This window comes from Nicotiana attenuata, unplaced genomic scaffold (genome assembly GCF_001879085.1).
Source record: "Nicotiana attenuata strain UT unplaced genomic scaffold, NIATTr2, whole genome shotgun sequence".
In the NCBI taxonomy this organism is placed as follows: Eukaryota; Viridiplantae; Streptophyta; class Magnoliopsida; order Solanales; family Solanaceae; genus Nicotiana; species Nicotiana attenuata.
Genome location: NW_017671115.1, coordinates 118536 through 133639, shown reverse-complemented (window position 1 = coordinate 133639; position 15104 = coordinate 118536). Strand labels below are relative to the sequence as shown.

The 15104-nt window shown below is 36.6% G+C and overlaps 2 protein-coding genes across 4 annotated transcripts in view; both read left to right on the top strand.

Annotated features, from left to right (window-relative positions):
- Positions 1-10274, top strand: part of LOC109206006 — a 10749-nt gene extending 475 nt beyond the window's left edge. Inside the window, exons 2-7 of one of the 3 annotated variants that reach the window (XR_002064772.1) lie at positions 898-1327; positions 1948-2253; positions 3635-3957; positions 5559-5687; positions 9319-9384; positions 9467-10274. Coding sequence is in view for 2 of the 3 variants with exons in the window: in XM_019368771.1 (XP_019224316.1) it covers positions 929-1327; positions 1948-2793 (1245 nt within the window). In the remaining variant the exon portion in view is untranslated. Of the gene's footprint in view, positions 1-897; positions 1328-1947; positions 2971-3634; positions 4666-5558; positions 5688-9318; positions 9385-9466 lie in introns of those variants that run through there. The other 2 variants (XM_019368772.1, XM_019368771.1) reach the window with 2 other exon arrangements.
- Positions 10275-13294: 3020 nt separating this feature from the next.
- LOC109206004 (zinc finger protein ZAT11-like) lies at positions 13295-14107 on the top strand. Its single transcript, XM_019368769.1, has one exon. The coding sequence runs from the start codon at positions 13413-13415 to the stop codon at positions 13929-13931; it is 519 nt and encodes a 172-aa protein (XP_019224314.1). The 5' UTR covers positions 13295-13412; the 3' UTR covers positions 13932-14107.
- The last annotated feature ends 997 nt before the right edge of the window (positions 14108-15104 follow it).

Genomic DNA, 15104 nt, shown 5'->3' with positions numbered 1-15104 from the left:
TCTTGCTTAACTTCGAATTTACTTTTACTTACAATTTTGGTTTATGTTTTTTTCGTTTTTACTTTTGTCTAAAGTTAACCCCCTACCCCCCCCCCCCACACATTGTTTAGGGTGTTAATTTCCGCAAGATTCAACCGATTACTTCTGTTTGATCTTATCGAAATTTCTACTTATATAACTTTTAGGAATTTCACTGATTTTTTTTGCTATTCATGATCCGAATTTAATTAAATTTTTCGTTTATTTTGTACTTTTAGGGTTTGAAATTTCATAACTTCAGTTCACGACTTCTATGAGATTTCATCTGAATATTTTCATTTTTATTGTTCTAGGGAATTTCATCGAATTTGTTTATTGCTAATCACAACTTTAAACCAATTACGAGAATTTCTTTTAATGAGTTATTGGGATTATTTTCCTTAATTGAGAATCAATCCTAATTTCTTCGAGAAATAGCAATAAAAATCCAAAAATCTCGAAAATCCATAAAGATATTGAGCTAATGGTTTAACAGTTGTGCAACTTGGTTCAGTATTGCAATTAATTTGTAGGCGATTTGGCATATTAAACGGTTTTTTCAGGTAATGGAGATGTTGTGAAGGCTTCTTTTTAGTTCGGGGTCTATGGTCAACTTTTTTGTCTATTTTAACTTATCCTTTTTGTATAATGAAGGAGGGTTGTATATGAGTTTTTTGAGATTAGGTTTGAGATATTTAGCCTATCAGTTTGCTGAGTTTTTGGTATAATGTGTGAACAGTAAACATATTAGAGTTGCGTTGACTGGAACTCAAACATGTTCTCCTCTGGTCTATTTGAACTTAATTTTCAGTGCTTATGTTGTATTAGAATCTATTTACAGAATTTTTCTTAGCGTTATAACTTTTCGTCTTATCACAGGTTGTGGCTGTTGGAAAGAAATTTTGCTCAAATGAGGTTCAAAAAGGGTGATAAGGTGGAAGTAATGAACAGAGCAGAGGTGCCAATCTCATGGCGTGCTGCCGAGATAGTGTCTGGTAATGGCCACTCTTGCAGTGTTAGATATGGTTCTGGTTCACCAATGCAAAGTGAAAATATCGAAGAAAGGGTATCAAGGAAGATGATAAGGCCCTGCCCCCCTGTAGTGCAGTGTGTGGAGACTTGGGCACCTGGGGACATTGTGGAGGTATATAATGACTGCTCTTGGAAAGTTGCCATCATGCTCAGTATTTTACCACGTGATCGTTATTTGGTGAGACTACTTGGTTGCTCTCTAGAACTTAGCATTCATATATCAGGCATGAGAGCTCGACAAAATTGGAAAGATGGCAAATGGATTTTTATCAGAAAGGTGCATATTATTTTTCATTTTATTATTATGTTTTGGCTTTACAGAGAAATTTAAGCTTGTTATAAAAATTTGTAGTAACTTGGAGTTGCCTCATCATTTATCTGCTCTTTTCCCTGCCTTTGTTTTTAATTAGAAAAAGTTCATTTGACAGGATTATTTTGTATTGCTGTCTACGTCAGATCCATTATGTTTTGTTTGAGTCCATATATGTTTTTAACTAGATCTTTTTATGAGAACTGTTTCATTTGTGTATATGTGTCTCTATGCGTTCGGTCTCTGTAGCAAAAATGGACTGGACAAGGTATAGTCCGTGTAGCTTGAATAATATGGGAAGTGGGTTTGACCCTAGTGGTTAAGTGTTCTAGATTATACGCATCAAATCAAATTATAAATTATTATTCTAATTGATGGCAGTTTCGGTAGCGTCTATGCAACGAGGGAACACTTTTGTATGTCTGTTTAGTTGTCCTTACACTGTATTGTATTTGATGTGCTTGTGTTAATAAGCAGGTGAGTTTTATATATGATGCATATGGTGTATCTTTCAATAATTTGTATAAAAAATTCAGAATCTATTTCTTCCTTGCCCTCCCTGATCTCACTATTGTTCTCTTTTGTAGGGTTGTGATCAAGCTGGGACCCAGAGATCTAACAAAATTACAGCTCAAGATTATAATCGGAAGATGAAGTCGCAGCCGCTGCAACTTGATGCACATACTAAAGTTCTTGGAGAAACTGATGGTTTAGCCACTGAAGGAAAAAATAGAGGACAAGAGTCTTGTTTAATCTCATCAAGATCCCTAAAGAGAATGTCTCCTTATTGCACATCTGGTGTTGATTCACTTTATGGGAATGCTCAGAAATTTCAAGCAATTGAGACAGATAATCGCAGGCAACGAGCAGCTCTGGTGACCTTACAGGAAAAGGTAGATGCTGTTGCTTACCCAAGAGGAACTCTGGGTGAAAAATACGTGCATACTTCCATTAACACTAGATCAAATGGATTTAATGAATTCGAGAGAGAAGATTTAGGTGGTGTCATTGGCTTTTCCCCTAGGAGAAGCTTGGAACCTAGTGATTCTGATAGCGATGCCTGCTCTGTTGGTAGTTGTAGTGTCACTAGTGAGAGACCAAACGAATTATTAGGTCATCTTCCACGAGTTTCACGTCGAGTGTCAGGTGGCCTTTGTAGTGATGCAGAGTCGTTTTGTGGTTCAGGTCCTTCAGGATATAAGGAGAAAAGTCATAATAATCCTCCAGAAGAGGAATTGGCAACAAGTGTTCATAGATTAGAGTTGCATGCTTATCGCTGCACCCTGGTGGCATTATATGCTTATGGACCATTAACTTGGGAAAAAGAAGCATTATTAACCGATCTTCGTATAACACTGCATATTTCAAATGATGAACATTTGATGGAGCTAAAGAACCTAATTTCTTCTAAAGGTTCATATTATATCAAATAGCAGCTGTAATGTTTTTCTTTCTTTTGTTCTCTATGTTAGGTTCCTGTTGCTAACAGAATTGTAAAAAGCCAGATGTCATGTTATGTTTTGTAACTTTGGAGGTTCAGTTTAATACAGTTTTTCTGACTGTTCACTTTTGTAGTATGGGATCTTGTATCTATTTTTTTATATTGGAAATATGTATCAACATATCATGGTGAGTGACTGTACTGATTCATGTCCTTGTGCGGTCAGGGTTTTCTTCAGTTCACTTTTATCTTGTGATTCCTATGCGCAGTATAGGACTACATTGCCCACCTTAGAAATATCTATTTTAGATCCAAAGCATCATGTAGCACAAAATATACGAGATGCGAATGATGTTTTAGCAACAGCGGGTATAGGAATGATAGTGCACTGTATCCTTCATTGAAGTGTGTGTTAAAGTTCTTTCGTACCTCTTAAATGATTGTACGAGGAGCTTTTGCAGACTAGATGCCAAAATATTTGAAGGAGGGCACATGCCCATTAATGTAGGCTGTAGTTGAAGATTAACTGATGCAAATAGTTCAAGGATAAGCCTGGAAGTTTTTTATCTGAATATTTAGTTTGTACAGCCTTCAGGTGTAATTTTGCTTAGCTGTATGAAATGGTGGTTATAACTTGGGACTAGAAACTTTAAGTCTTATCTACTTTTCCTATGAATCTTTGTATATAAGCTCTAATTCTGCACAACTTCCCAATGTTACTAAATGGTTTGAACTGTGTATTTATGGACAGAATTTTGCTGTCTATAAAAAATTTGGCAGCATATGAAGCTCCTTTTTGAGGATATTATTAATCAGTCCCATGCGTATTCCAGGGCCAAAAATTGAAGCATCATCCCTTGCTTCCATATGTATAAAGATGATGCTGGGATTTGTGGCCATTCAAGTGGGCATAAAATGGGGATACTGTAAGCATCTGCTTTCCCAGAAATCTTGGCAAATCTCTCATATCACAGGTTTCCTATTTTGTTTGCAGTTTAACATTGTTTGTATCTGAGCTTCAAATCTGCATAAATTCCGTCTTTCTGATGGAAAAAAGAGTTGATGATATGTTCTTTGCAGTTCTTCATTGAAGATTTGTTGTTGGAAGATGTAGACATGTAGTGAATTTTGTTTGGTACATTCTATATAACTTTAGGTAAGCCCACATTTGCTATCAAATAATTTGGATTTCATTACCGTGGATGGTGGTTAGATTTAAGATCTGCTGGTGATTCTATAATGTGGTGTTTTTCTGTATCTGTTTCCCATGTTTCCCTATTATAAGTAGGTCAATTGCCATTGTTTCCTTTGCATTTTGAATTATTCCTTGAGAAGATATGTTCAACAACAACAACAACAAACCCAGTAGTTTCCCACAAGTGGGGCTTGAGCAGATATATAATCGTAGCAAATTTTAATTTCACGCTGATGGTGTAATCTTCTTCTTATTCTTTATTTGTCCATTTCAGGCTGTTTGTTGGTTTATGGATAATTTTTTGGCATTTGGAAAATCTATAGCAATTTATTGTTTCATATTGGAATCTGTTCCAGGCAGGTTCTCATATATGTTCCTTATAAAAAAAAGGGAGAATTCTTTTTTTTTTTGTTCTCTTATGAATAATAATAAAGCGAGAGAGAGAGAATGCAGTATATGTGCTGGAATGAGTTCCTAGCTTCATCTTATTAAGTTTTGGAGCAAATAACAAACAAGTTGAATAAGCTTGACAAAGTTTTTTCACTACTTTTACGATGTCAATCAATTGGTAACATGTTAAACTCCACGCACGATGATGTCATTTTTTTTTTTTGATTTGCACCGGGTGTCCGAGTCTCTAAGAGCCCCGACTAATCCCGGGGGTGCACAGGCCCTCGGCAAGGAGTTTCCCGCAAGTGCACCACGGTTAATTCAGGTTTTACTCAGTCCGATGGCCCTCAGAAATTGTTTGCACCCAGTGAGTTTCGAACTTGAGACCTTGAAAGGGAGCAAACCCCAAGGCTCAAGTCTATTGCCACCGCAACCCTTCTTTTATCCGGACTTGGAACCTGCTACACTCTGAGTATAGTTGTTGTTAGACTGCATAATTTTTGTAAAACAAGATCTAGCTGCATTGAGTAAACAAAGAATTCACTAGGATAATGAATTGAAGACTCATTCTTCTTTTTATACTTGCTAATAGCAGTACTTGAAAGAATTCCTTCTGTCTTTTTTCAGGTTTAAATGGTCTCTTAGAATCATGCTTTATATTTGTTAAGCTGGAGTTTAGTTTATGTGTTTTGACAAAAGGAGCTGAGTGTGTAGACACGCACAGGTTCCATTATATACATGCAATGTGTTAATGAGATGTCTAACCTACACAATAGCTTAATTGGCACAGAATCTCAGTTATGGTGCTAATATGCTGAAACATATAACTCTTCCTTACTAACTCCAATAGGTTGGTCGTGTGACACATTCCTTATGGATAATAGATGGGTATTTTTATGAGAATTTCAATTCATTTTTAAGTGGCTGAGAATTTATCAAGACTAAGAAGTTGACTGCTGAACTTGCCTGTGGAATATTTTTATGTTTTGGTCTGTGCTTTCTAACTGTTGCTTTAAATTGAGGTCAAACTGCAATCTTTCTAAGGAGTCAGTTGTTGAACTGCTCATAGGGGAATATTTGTTATATGCACAATCAGTTTGACATAATCATCTAGTTCATATAAAATTTTTGGCTAATCTGTATAGTTCTTATTGGGCTTATTCTCCTGGTAGAAAAGGCGTCTCAAGCGAGAAGATACTTGTCTTCCTGATTTGGTTGGTGCTTTAGTTATTGCAAGGTGGTACAGGCGAGCTAATGTTCTCATGTAGTAATATGCTGTGTCCCATCCACAACACTACAAGGTAAGTGCTAAACATAATGGTTGACCTTCTCCTAACCTTGCTTAACCTGGCTGCACTTTTCATAATGTTAGTTAAGGAATATTACTTTATCTCAAATTTTTTTCTGGTTGTATTGGGTCAGGGAGGGTGGGGCCGTGGCTGAAGGGGCGTTTCACCCGGCAGAGGTGCCAGTTGATACCTCAAGAGATGATTCCAGATACCTGTTTGGTAGTCATCCTTGTCTTTTTCTTTATTTTCTATGTGATCTTATCATCCTCCCAATTTGATGATTCTCTCATCTACCAAATTACTCTAGGACATCTGCACTTTGGATATTTCTCCAAGCTAAAGTTATACATTTGCACTTTAGCAAAATCATGTATTTCAAAACGAGAATCTGCTCAAGTATGAGTGCTTAAGATTGCTTAGTTTTAATGAATTGCACCCAGATTTCTATACTTCACAAATAATTTTTGGCAATTTCTCTATGTTCTCTGTTATGTGAATGGAAGAGACAACAAAAAAGTTGAGGGTGTTCAGAATTCCATTATTGCCGTTTGAGGTGTTGAGTTCCAGTTAGACCTTTTTTGAGTTTCTATCTTTTGAAAGGTGTTTACAGCAGGCCAAACCGGGCATGTGGAAGCATGATGAGGGGTTTTAGATAGTGGTGTTGCGTTCTTTACTTTGAAAAACCTGAGAATGCCTTGATCCACTATGTTGAGGTCAGATGCAAATTGTACAAGGAAAATAGGAAAAAGGAAAATGATCTTGACTTATTATCTTAAAAAGTGAATCGTTGAGCATAAAGTAGCAAAAAGTTTCTTACTTGGACGACATAATTTCTCTTTGTGTCTTCGCTCTTGAGTAAACATGGCATTAAATATTTGAGATCATGGAGGAAGATCATGGGGGGGGAGGTATGGAGGTATGGGAGTTACAACCATAACTCCATAAGTATTTGTGTAGTGGGAGTTATGGAGATAATGGAGAAGAGTAGTGGGTATTACTCCATTAGGAGTTATGGACATCCACCACTAGATAATTATTTATAACACTCCCCCTTGGATGTTCATAGATTATGTGCCTCATTAAAATCTTACTAAGAAAAAACTCTGTGGGAAAAAAAATCTTAGTGAAGGAAAAAGAGTACACATATCTTGTAATACGCATTGTTTGCTGCCTCGTTAAAAACCTTGCTAGAAAAATCCAGTGGGATAAAACCTCAACTAAGGAAAAAAGAGTGCAGCGCGTCTCCCCCTTATGAAAATATCACTTTATTTATCGAAGACGACGAATTCCAAGCTTGTATAATTATTTCGCCAAATTATCACTTGAACGGATTTCTTGAACATCTATTTCATCTTTCTACTGAAGATAGTCTCTAAAAAAAAAAAAAATTGGCGAAATGTGCTTTATTTTGTCTCCGTCAATATATCTTTCTTTCAGTTGAGCTATCCAAGTAGCATCGTCTTCAATATTATTGGAATCATCTCTTCAAAGAAAAGTCACACGTCTGTTGTGTGTTGAGTCACTTGCTTTATCAGTTGCTTATCTTGGCATGACTTGAATAAGTATCAACAATTAACTACCTTGTAGAATAATAATATGGCATTACGCTCACATGGAATAGATTGTTTGAACAACGAACTATGCCCTGCATTTGTATAACCAACAAAACCTTGACAATATTTGTTAGAATAAACAAATCTATATCAAGGATTCCTTTTGCAATATAGGACTAATCATATTTCAATATCTCCATATAGCCTTTATACTTTCAGCTGTTGGGACTATCCGTCCAACTTCATATTTTTCAGATGAAGTCAATTTTCATTGTATATTTTTCATTTGGCCAATCATTTATCTGTCCAAATTCCATGACAGATTTGAGCTCAAGATCCTCGTCAATATTAATAATATTGAGCGCTACATTATATTAAAAATATCGTTGACGATCATTTTATATCCGTCGTTACCCACTAAAGACATAACTTATTGAGATCTTTTTATCTCATTATTTTTAGGTACATGAGTCTCTCCCATGAGGTCTTATAAAGTGTTATGTCATGGTGCTCTTATAAAGCACTTGCCTCCTTGTTGTGACCATCTTGAACATTTGCTCCTCTCCTTCTTCAAGGAGTTTTATCTTTGGAACCGATTAGTCTATTGCGCTTCATGCGTGTCATTAAATCTATCCATCATGGACTTTTTCTATTTGGAGCATTAACAGCTGAAATATGACATTTAGCTTTGGGTCAGCAAATGCTTCTGGCAATATTTTGTAAAAGAATTATCACTTGAACTTCAAGTTCACATAAGTTCACATTTTCTTGTACGAGGATCTAGATGTATTCATAATAATTCATTCCACGTATCACTGTTTCAGCTGCCCATTTTCTCCTCCTAATGTTAGGATCACCAACACATTTTCCAACCTTCTTTGGGAACCCATCTTTGTGCATAGTGGTATCACAATTAAATCATATAGCACATCCATATTTCAAGATGGAAATTATTTGGTTCCTGCTCCTGAACCAATTGTAACGGGGAGAATTTATCATAGCTTGTCTACATGCGTACAAGTGCTGCTCTATATTAAATAATACATCTCATACCAAATTTCTTTTTGGTAATTTTGTTCTCATAACCAATGGTTTAGCTATAATTTGAGGCACACAATCTCTGCTAAACNGTTAGATAAACAAACGACACATGTGACCATACAATAGATGCATCTATTAAAATCATATAATAGTAAACGGCCCACATGGCAGGTGACTGGGCCCATATATATATCACCTTCTATTCGTTCCAGAAATTACGGGATTCAATCCCAACCTTAACTGGTACATCATGAGAATAAGCAGCACAAGAGAATTCTTGAAGAATCTTCTATTTCATCAATATATGCCAATGTCAATTCTCAATTATTTTTCGCATCATAATTAAACCGGGATGGCCCACCAGTCATGCCAACTAATATTTGTTACAGTAAACCTCTAGTTTAATTGTGGCATGTGATACCATCATCATGTTTATACATTTATAGTACAAATAGAAGAAAAATCGGGTAACCTTTCATATTTACCCGGTATGTTATAGTAATATGAAGATAATCGATCTTCCTTTCATTTATAGCCTCAATATGCCAACCACTTTGGCTAATACATTTGAAACTTAAAAAGTTTCTTCTGAGACTTACTACAATATTAATGTCAAGAACAATTTTATTCATCCGGATAGTAACGAGGTAAGGAGTCATTTGAGTGGTGCCTCAGGACGTGAGAAGCTTACGAGTTTAACCCATTATGCATCACGTGGACCATATGATTGGAAAAGAACAATAGATGCTTTGAAGGAAAGAGACAACCTACCTCTTTTGTGGAAAATAGATGTCAGCAGGCTATTTATGCTAGGGAGCAATATGCTGGATAGTCCATCTTTTCTTTTGAATTTCTTGGAGGGTATGATGCTGTTATGATGCGCTTGATCCTCTCTTTTGTACTTCTATAGTACCTTCTTTGTACTTCTTATCATAAAATACCTTAGTTTACCATACAAAAGAAAGAGTTGACGTAAGGAGTTTTCAATCTTATTACTTCATTCTCAAAAAAGTTTGTAATCTTTATTATTTGCTCTGCAACCAATACAGGCCTTTTTGCTTTTTGCTTTGTCGGCCACGGATTGTTCAAGCTTGTAAACAAGCTATTAAAACTCGGTATGCATCAGCCCTGTTATCTTTGCAGCACCCTGAGACAATGAACTGTCTTATAGAAACCATTTTGTTTTCCTTTATGCAGTTAATTTCACTGCCTGGGAGTTGGGGACATGACAATGGCACCGAGATTGGGAATTAAATCCTAGAAGAGGCTTTAATGATTGGGAGATGGAAGAAGTAGGGCAATTACTCCAATTACTTGGCACAACAGTGGTGGAGGAAGACAAGGAGGATCTTATGGTTTGGACAGCAAGCAATGATCTGTGATATTCTGTCAAAAGCTGTTATAATCTTCTCCAGGAACAAAATGATCAGTATGAATCTAATTGGCCATGGAAAATGTTATGGAGAACCAAAGCACCTACCAAAGTAGAGAAGCCAATTTAACTCAAGATAATTTACAAAAAAGGGGATTCTGCCTAAGTAACAAATGCTACTTATGTGAAGAAGGGTTGGAAACTTTTAATCATCTATTTATCCATTGTAAAATTGCTGAACAGTGCTGGGAGCTTTTTCTGAATCTGTGTGGCATTTCGTGGACTATGCCTCCCGACATAAGATCCTTACTGATAAGTTGGCAAGGGCAGAAGGTATCAAGGAATCAGAAGCAACTATGGTGGATCATCCCTCTATGCATTTTCTGGACCATCTGTGAAGAAAGTAACAATGTTTGCTTCGAGGACAAGAGGAATCACATTGCTAGAATAAAAAATGTGTATTCAAAATTTATTTTTTTGGTGTAAGAAATGTTTAGTTGAAAGTCTAGATCAATATTTGGGTGTGCTATTCAACTTGTAACTGGAAGTATGCTGTTATAGGTGTTGTCTGATTTTGGTGTAAACTTATGTACCATCTTGGTGCTTTTATCAATAAAATCTTTACCTTATCAACTCTGTGTTTCTGTGTATAACATGCATCTTGAATTCGAAGTATATATAATTACCCTGAGAATATGCCTTTTCAGTCCTTGTGCTTGTGTTTGTAATCGTGGTTCCATTTACTTGTGGCTTTTAGAGAAGTTATGAAAAGTTAGCTGTGCTTGAATTGTGCCGAAACTCCTCTATTGATGTAAGAATTCGAAGAAAAGATCTTTTGTGTTGTTATTGTGTCTCTGTTCACCTATCATTCTAATTGCACATTAGACTTTTGTTCTCGGATGCCTAAAAGATCCAGAACTTGTATTTAAAGTTGAATCAAACTTGGCAGCATAAAATCAGCAACCACAGTAGCTTCATCTTATGAATTGAAGTTATGGCCGACGGCACCTCCTGTTTTGCCAATCTTTATTTCGTAGTTACCTTTTAGGATTAGCAGTTGTTAATTCTTTATCTTATTTATGTCTTTAAACTTTCCCCTCACCTGTTGGTTTTTTTTCCAAGAGGTAAGCACGTGATATTGTTTTGTCTATATAATCTGATTCCACAGCTTTAAACTAGAAGAGATTTTTTTTTTTTTTTTTTTTACAACAGTACGGATAACAACAATTAGCAATACTCGAAAAAAGATTTAAAAAAAAACTGAAACAGAATAAGAAAACTGATTGACAGAATGTAAACAGAGAAGAATTCCAGCAGAAAATAGAGAGAACTTAAAAATCAGAAAGTACTGTGTTTTTCATTGGCTTCCTAGCAAGTGCATCTATGGAAATGTTTGGAGGTTACCAGCGTTCCGGTAGCGTTTATTAGTGTGATTAAGGACATGTATGATGGAGCTAAGACTCGGGTGAGGACCGTGGGAGGAGATTCGGATTATTTTTCAGTGGTGATGGGATTGCATCAGGGATCAACTCTTAGCCCATTTTTGTTTACCCTAGCGATGGATGTGCTGACGCGTAGCATCCAGAGTGTCATGGTGTATGTTATTTGTGGATGATATAGTGCTTATTGACGAGACGCACGGCGGGGTTAATGCTAAGCTGGAGGTGTGGCGACAGACCTTCGAGTCTAAAGGCTTCAAGTTTAGCAGGACAAAAACAGAATACTTTGGGATGCATAAAGCAGAAGTGGACGTGAATCTTGATACCCAAGTCATCCCCAAGAGAGATAGTTTCAAATATCTTGAGTCTATTATACAGAGTAACAAGGAGATTGACGAGGATATCACACACTATATAGGAGCGGGGTGGTTGAAATGGAGGCTTACTTAAAATATTTTGTGTGACAGGAATGTGCCACCTAGACTTAAGGGCAAGTTCTACAAAGCAGTAGTTAGACCGGTCATGTTATATGGAGCCGAGTGTTGGCTAGTCAAGAAATCTCATGCCCAGTAGATGAAAGTAGCCGAAATAAGGATGTTGCGATGGATGTGTGGGTATACCAGAAATGATAAGATTAAGAATGAATATATTAGGGACAAAGTGGGTGTGGCTCCTATGGAAGAGAAGTTGAGGGAATCGAGGCTGAGATGGTTTGGTCATGTGAAGAGCAGAGACGTTGATGCCCCGGTTAGGAGATGCGAGAGGTTGCCCGTGGCGAGTCAGAGGAGGGGTAGAGGGAGGCGTAAGAAGAATTGGGATGAGGTGATTAGGCAGGACATGGTTCTGCTCCAACTTACCGAGGACATGACCCTTGATAGAAATGTGTGGAGGTCGAAAATTAGGGTGATAGGTTAATAGACAGTCTAGAATTTTGCCTTGTCTCACCTAGTAGTAGTAGTAGTACTAGTCGGGTACCTTCCTATTCCTAGTTCTTTATTTATATACGGTATGTAGAATTAGCTGTAGGATTGTCACTATTATATTCTTGTAGTTTCATATCCCTGGATCTCTGTCATTATTTGTTGTATTATTTACTTACACTGTCTTATTATATTGTTGTTGCTATTGTTTCTCTATTGTTCCATTTTTTACGTTCTTGAGCCGAGGGTCTTTTGGAAATAACCTCTCTACCTTCATAGGTAGGTGTAAGGTCTGCGTACACACTACTCTCTCCAGATACCACTTGTGGAATTCCATTTGGGTTGTTGTTGTTGTTCCTAGCAAGTGCATCACATAATCTGCTTGTTATTTTTTATTTTTCACATAATCTCTATTTATACACAACAAGTCAATAACTTCACCTAATCAATTGATACTATACCACATTCGGAAGAAAAAACCTAATACTATGCCATAGATCAATATTCTAACTCAACCGCTAACTGAAAATTGCTTACTAATATTTCTGAGGTAATTGCTTGGCAAGTTGATCACATGCAATCAATTTGCAGGCCTCCAGAGCCTAAATAAACGCTTTAAAAAAATCTGAAAATCACATGGAAATATTAATTTAAAGAGGTTTCTTATTTCATCCAGAAGATCTGAAATGAGGTATTATTTCCTTAATTACCTCAATATAATAGGGCATGTAGTTATACTCTCAATTCTTTATTTTATAACTTTTTGTTTAACCAAGGCATTAAATAATATGTTGATATAGTGTAACTAATTGTTATCTTTCAATCAGCTTATAGAGTTGGAGTTGGGATTTTTACTAAGTTGTATCAAAAACTAAAAAATTGATCACATGGAGAAACCAAGAAAATTCAACATATAGTACACATAAATAAAAATAACAATTGTTGTGCGAATGTCTTCTCTCTTTTTTTTTTTTTTTTTTTTTTTTTTTAAAGTTTTAAGCCAAAAAAAAAAAACGCTGACCTTTTTGTGTTACTTTTGGAAGTGTCAAATTCATGGAACCTCAAGGAATCCAGCCCTCAATAATTGTAGTTCACATGATCATTCCATCTCCACATTTTCCACGTTTAAAATATGCATTTCCTTGAGTAACTTTTCTTTATGTTGACTAACTTAAGCCAACAAGGAAAGTCAAACGACATTGTTAATTTATCCTAATTAATAACCTGTCGCGTTTTTCAGCAACTAGGAAAGCTTGGCTAAACTCCTAAAACAATATAATATATATATGCAAACACTCAAGTGTATCATATCCCTCACTTCAACATTCTAATATTTCTCTCAAACTTGGTATATACAAAAAAAAAAAAAAAAAAAGGTCTTTGTATCTTCATTCTTTTCCTCCAACAATATTATGATAGCCATGAAAAGAAGCAGAGAAGACGACACAAAAGTAGAAGCAGAAGCCATGGCCAATTGCTTAATGTTTTACTCTCGTCTAAACAACAAGACTTCATCAAATGAGTTCGAATGCAAGACTTGCAATAAACGCTTTCCATCTTTCCAAGCTCTTGGCGGCCACCGGGCAAGTCATAAACGGCCAAAATTACTTGCCGGAGCCGGGGATTTTCTTGTGCAATCCAAAAAGAATAAAATGCATGTATGTTCTATATGTAGTATGGAGTTTTCTTTGGGTCAAGCTTTAGGTGGACATATGAGGCGTCACCGTGATGAAATTAATAAAACGTCGACGGCAGCCGGAAAGTTGATTATTCCTGTCACCGGAAAGAAGATGATACCGGTGTTGAAAAAGTCAAATAGTAGCAAGAGGATTTTTTGCGTAGATTTGAACTTATCCCCTCATGAGAATGTTGATCTGAAGTTATGGCCGACGGCGCCGGTTTCATCTCCGGTTTTGCGATGCTTTTTTTAAGTCCCTTTTCATTGCTTCCCATGTAGGCGACTTGGAAAATTTTTGTACCTATTTGTTAATTCTTTCGGTATACTTCATTGTTTTCTTGTATATTTCCTTGATTCCGTTGATTTTTTTTACCTATGATGAATTAGGTGATTCATATTGATATGACATTTGATTTGCCTTGATTAGTATTTAGTACCGGCTAAATCTTGCGCTATCTGTAATAAGTTATGTTTTTATTAATAAATTAGATAAACATACTAATTACATTTGTATAGGGTCAAATTTGACCGTCAGCGTCTCTACGCCAATGGGTACGCCCAGTGAGTATACGCCAACTAACGTAAGGGTACGACTCGGACGTGGGGACAAAAGCGACATCGTTTAGGACTCAGTGTCTTCACTAGGAAAACGTTACCTATTTTTGTAACTTTTTGATTATTTCGAGGAAGGTCTCTTATTATATAAGGGAGACCTTCACATTGTAAAAAGGGGGGATGATTCTCGAATAATACAACTCTCTCATTTTCTCATACTCTCTCTCTATCGCTATCTCTAACGAATACTTTCTCTTGAGTTCATATTATCACTATTAGATCTACAACAACAACTTCATTTTTCATCTCTAGGTCTATTATATTTGATTACGATTTACCCTTTCTTACTTTTGATTGTTTTTAAGCTTGCAAAGTATATCGATAACTTTTGAGCCAAACAATTTGGCGCCGTCTGTGGGGATTTCGAGAATCAAAATCATAGTACCCACCTAGAGAGCAACCAAATACCATTCTCTACACCACACGAAAACAAAAGATGGCTGAAAATAACACCAGAATGAAAGCGATAGTGGGTGTTACAGCCAATCTCCTTGATCCTCTCAACGAGGCCGGTGACGAGGGCATCTTGAATGCAACCCCTAGCATCACGTCAGGTGCAGAGATCTCATCTTCCCCATCCGAAGATCTGACGATCTTGCATGAAAAAGGAGCTTCCACATCTGCGGCTAAGGAAGCACCCTCGGTGGTCAAGAAGCTACTGGAAGAATGGGTAACAAGCACTCTAAGTGGCTTGGTTGAGAAGTCACCGCAAAGTAACGACAGGTGTATACCAACGGTAGGTACCACTGCTGCCATGGGTGAACCTGAAGCTGCACGAGCAAATAACAAACCCATCGAGGCACAGACCAAC